Below are 5,284 nucleotides of genomic sequence, written 5' to 3' on the forward strand. Positions count from 1 at the left end.
AAAAAAAAAAATATATATATATATATATATATATATATATATATATATATTACTGACCTCAGACTTTTGAATGGTAGGATATGTATTATTTTTCCACCCAGCCCTATTATGCATATGTGAAAGATATAAGACAGATAATCCAGTATAGGGAATGTGCTTGTGTATTTATTTGTGCGTGTGTGGTTGTGTGCAGGGAATATTTTACTGGTAGATGGAAATGCATGCGGAGAGATAAAGATCACAGATTTCGGTCTGTCTAAAATCATGGACGATGACAGCTATGGAGTAGATGGGATGGACCTGACATCACAAGGGGCAGGCACTTACTGGTAACACACTCACAGATGCTCGAACAATTAGGCTTTTGCCTTTTAAAGCATGTAACTCAATCGTGTCTTGTTTCGGCTGTAAGGTACTTACCCCCGGAGTGTTTTGTGGTGGGTAAAGAGCCTCCAAAGATCTCCAATAAAGTGGACGTCTGGTCTGTCGGGGTCATATTTTTCCAGTGCCTCTATGGAAGAAAGGTGAGGAGCAGTTATCTGAATAAATGAGAATATTATCAGTAGTGTCTACAGGTTGAAGTGCAAAAGGGAAGTAGCTGTCATTTTCCTGATTTCTAGTACACTGCAGTTATGTTTAACCATGCAAATTTGATTTGTTTTTCTAGCCATTTGGCCATAACCAGTCCCAGCAGGACATCCTGCAGGAGAACACCATCCTGAAAGCCACAGAGGTTCAGTTCCCTTCCAAACCTGTTGCCAGCAATGAGGCCAAGGTCATTTCAGATTTTCTTTGAAAAATAGTCAGTATAAAATGTTGGAATTGTAATTATGGATAGAGTTATAAAACATTATGGGTGGTTGACATGACACTGTTGCAGTTCCTGCTTCATCTGAAACAGTAGCTCTTTAATGAATAAAAAGTTGTTGAGGGGGTAAATTGAAATAATTTCTTTAGCTCATTTTAATGCTTAGGCCCGCTTGGAAATTTGCTGACCCCCTGGTTGAGAACCACTGATATAGAACTATTTTGAACTATTTTTCCAAATTCTTTATAAAATGATGCTTTAAGTTGGTGTAAGCATTAATTTAGAGACTACATGGGAATATTTGTGCTTTAATAGTTTATTGCACTGCACAAATATTTAAAATGAACTGCAAAAAAAGCTGGTTTATAGAAACTGCAGCAGGGCTCGCAAAATTTCAAAATCGCTGGAAGCCTTTCGGGCAGACATTCTTCAGATCTTGGTAGCCCAAAATGAATTTAAGTAGCCTGAATAAAAAAAAAAAAGACATCGGCTGAACTTCACTGCGGACAAATCAGCATGATTAAAACTGTTTTTTTAATTATTTCTCCAACAAAATGCCACACATTTCTTTGTGAAATTGAAATAATAAAACTAACTTGAAATTTTTAAACAAATCCCAAATCAAATAATTAAATAATACAAATAATACAAAGAATGCACGGATCCAGTATAATGATGCACTTGAGATTTCTTTCTCCACTGTTTATGTTCACTTAACACATAACCGACTGTGTTTACGAGAATACTTGCCGAGACAGTTATTTTGAGATAATTTTGTGTGTATGTGTTCATTCAGATGCAAGGATACGCGAAAGAGGAATCAATTCGGTGTACGCGCATTGTCAGAAGCGCGGCTCTCTGTGCGCGCTTTGCATGAGTGCGCTTTGCATGAGTCTATAAAACTTTAGTTAATATATATGTGCATGTCATACATACAGGTGCATTTACATCAAAGAATGTATTAATCGTTGAATAATTATAAATAAACTATAAACTCAATAAGTCCTAAGATAAACTGCATGATAAATACCTGTTGCAAAATGTAATGTGAAAAGAAATATAAGTGGTTTATAGTAGATCTGTATTTTATATGATAAAGGGTCGGAATTGAGAACCGCTATTAAACATGTAAATGTAAGCCTGAAATATTGAAGAAATGTCCCTGTCTGTGTTACTTGTCAGTTAGTAGGTTGGTAAAGGCAGTCTAGGCATATCTTTACAAAATGTGATCACAGATTTACAATATAATGTAAAACTAAGACATCATTTTATTAGATATCATCAATTCGTTTTCAACTAGTGTGAGTTTTGTTAATGAAAACTGACGAAAAATGTTCGTTGCTGAGCTTTTTTTCCCAAGACGACAATAAGGTCAGTAAACGGTAACTGACTATATCAACATGCAATTTCATTGATTATAAAAGACGACACTAAAATGTATTCAAAAAATAAAAACTTTACCAAAAACCTCTTTTTATTTTCGTCAAAGTGCTGCTGACAAACAAGCTTGCGATTTTGGTTGCTTTACTATTGTTGAATTGCTAATAGGAATTTCACTGTTATAATATTTTTTGTTTTTTGTTTTGTTTTGTTGTTTTTTAACATAATGTAGACAAAGAGTGCGTAAGTGTTTGATATTAATTTATATAATAAAAAGCCTAGAATAAATCAGTACACTATATGAGGTTAAATAAACCATGTGTTTTGAGTCGGCATTCTGTTGATTTGTGCTTACTGGTGAAAGTGCAATACCTGAAATACAAAAGGAAATTCCTCAAATGACAACAAATATCATTTTGAGCAAAAATTATTTTTATCATTTTTTTAACCATTATACAGCATGACGAAAATATGACTAATTTCATCGACTAAACCTGACTAAAATGCTCAGACATTTCGCTGACTAAAACCTGACTACACAAAAACAGGACAAGGTTGACTAAATATGATAACTAAAATGTACATAAATGAAACACTGCTGTACGGTTCATTAATAATAATCTTATTGCTAAAATGTCAAGTTTTCATTGACTAAAACCAGACTAAAATACTTTAGGGTTTCTTTAACTAAAACTAGAAAAATAATGCGGAGAAAACAGTATTAATATGAACTGCAGCAGTGCTAATCTGCTCATTGCATCATATAATCAACTATAACTATCAATAAATGAATCAAATTCAGTAAAACTGCTGACTGTTTCTTTACTGACACGTTATTAAATCCACGCATGCAGTTTCAGATAAATCATATAGAACAGTGGAATGGCTCCATTCTCCATCCTTTTTTGTCTGCACTGTTTGACAGTCTTCACTCCCATCCCATTGTCACTCCCAAAGACGCTCTTTGCATAAAGTTAAACTTGCTCAGCTTTGCTGTGTCTCTGGACTTCATTCTGTCAGCCACCAGCTGCCAGCACTCCATTGGAGATGAATGGCATCTTGTTGCTTTGTGACTTGGCTTAACAGATATTATTGTTACTTATTCATTTCAGTTGTATTGTGTATCAAAGATTAATATTAAAACACAAGTCGCTTGAGTTGGCTCACTTGTTTAACCACAAACTTAAAGTTTTCATTGTTAAAAGAACGTCGCAAGAAATTGCTGAAAACTCTGACATACTAGTCCCTTTTATAAAGCATCTGCTGTTGAGGCAAAATCTCAAATTTGGATATTTTTATCTTTACACCTAGTAAACGGCATTTTATTCTAAAGATGTGTTGCATGCAAGTTTTATACACGACAAGTATGTATCTGCCAGACATGTTGGTGACATGACAGCATAAAAAAAATCATGCCAATCAGGCATGTATATACAGTATGTGACCCTGGACCACAAAACCAGTCGTAAGTGTCAATTTTTCAAAATTGAGATTTATACATCATCTGAAAGCTGAATTAAACAAGCTTTGATGTATGGTTTGTTAGGATAGGACAATATTTGGTCAAGATACAACTATTTGAAAATCTGGAATCTGAGGGTGCAAAAAAATCTAAATATTGAGAAAATCGCCTTTAAAGTTGTCCAAATTACGTTCTTAGCAGTGCATATACTAATCAAAAATTAAGTTTTGATATATTTACGGTAGGAAATTTACAAAATATCTTCATGGAACATGATCTTTACTTAATATCCTAATGATTTTTGGCATAAAAGAAAAATCAATAATTTTGACCCATACAATGTATTTTTGGCTATTGCTACAAATATACCCCAGCGATTTAAGACTGCTTTTGTGCTCCAGGGTCACATATATGTAAAAGTAGGGCTAGTTTCTGTAATTCATAGTCATTGCCACAATGGTCATAATGGAACAGGCCATTAAACAGACTATTTCAAATAATTATTTTGCATATTTTCTTAGACACACCAATTATTTAGTGCAAAACCGTTTTTGGATTTGTAATGAATGGCATGTTGCTGTTTCCTGCAGACGTTCATCCGCAGGTGTCTAGCGTACAGGAAGGAGGACCGGTTTGATGTGCATCAGCTGGGCAGTGACTCCTACCTGCTGCCTCACATCAGACGGGCCAGTTCTTCAGGAGCCCTGGCACCAAACTCCAGCTCCTACTGACAGCTTGCACTGAACAGCCCGGCTGGCCAGAGTCTGAGCTCCTTCCCTGGAGCAGGGCGCCACCATTTCCAGGCAGCCGGAAGGGAAAGAAGCTCGAGGAAGTTTGTTGAATTATTGTGCTTGTGCAGCAATGGGATTTGGGTTTACTGAGAAAAGCTTTTGGAAAGAGAATGAAGAAAAATAAAGCATAAACACCCAGAGAATGTCGCGATAAAGTCATTGGAGGAAAAATAATGCCTTCTGGAGACTCTGTAGGGCACTGCTACTGTTAAGTACTTTGAAATGCGACTGTTGTCATTGGGTTTTTCACACGGTTGCCTCCACGTTCAAAGAGGAGAGGGACCTGGCAAACCACTATCAGTTCCCACGGTCTCTGCTGGGTTTCCCTAAATTAAGGATTCAGAGTTCTGAGTTACTGTAACAGGCCTGCAAAGGTTTCATTCTTCACTCTGTAGTAATGTCATGTGGTACAGACGACAGTGTTAGCTTTCCTTGCTTTGTTCAACTAGCTACGAGAATGTAATTCTAGCATACAGAGCGGCTGCTGGCACACTAGGCCCAGGCAGCATACTAATGTTAAATGCACAAAAGAACCAAATGTAGACGAATGGCAATGTACAGAATCTTATGCAGGACAAAATAAAAGTATCCCCTCTGGAGAATTCATGTATATTTGTTGTACAGGACCTTCATTTCAGATATTAACTTTCAGCAGATTCATTCTGTACAGAGGTTTAACATTTTGCCCTTTTTTTTTTTCTTGTAAATTTGGTTTCCTGGTGTGCTCTTTTTGATTTTTGCTGCTTTGATGTTGCTCTTTTTCAACCCGCTGTATAATGTACTTTGGGTATAAATTGTACAGTCCTGTTAAAAGAATAATTGCAAATAAATGCCAGGAAGCTC

General features: G+C 36.0%; 1 protein-coding gene across 4 annotated transcripts in view; it reads left to right on the forward strand.

Moving 5' to 3' along the window:
- Positions 1 to 5,284, forward strand: part of LOC107657400 (serine/threonine-protein kinase tousled-like 1-B) — a 54,160-nt gene extending 48,876 nt beyond the window's left edge. For all 4 annotated transcript variants that reach the window (XM_016445452.1, XM_016445455.1, XM_016445454.1 and 1 more), the window contains 4 exons: positions 194 to 329; positions 413 to 524; positions 668 to 775; positions 4,241 to 5,284. In XM_016445452.1, the coding sequence (XP_016300938.1) occupies positions 194 to 329; positions 413 to 524; positions 668 to 775; positions 4,241 to 4,381 (497 nt within the window). In that variant the 3' untranslated portion in view covers positions 4,382 to 5,284. The remainder of the gene's footprint in view (positions 1 to 193; positions 330 to 412; positions 525 to 667; positions 776 to 4,240) is intronic.

Source organism: Sinocyclocheilus anshuiensis, unplaced genomic scaffold (genome assembly GCF_001515605.1).
Source record: "Sinocyclocheilus anshuiensis isolate Anshui unplaced genomic scaffold, SAMN03320099.WGS_v1.1 scaffold355, whole genome shotgun sequence".
Classification (NCBI taxonomy): Eukaryota; Metazoa; Chordata; class Actinopteri; order Cypriniformes; family Cyprinidae; genus Sinocyclocheilus; species Sinocyclocheilus anshuiensis.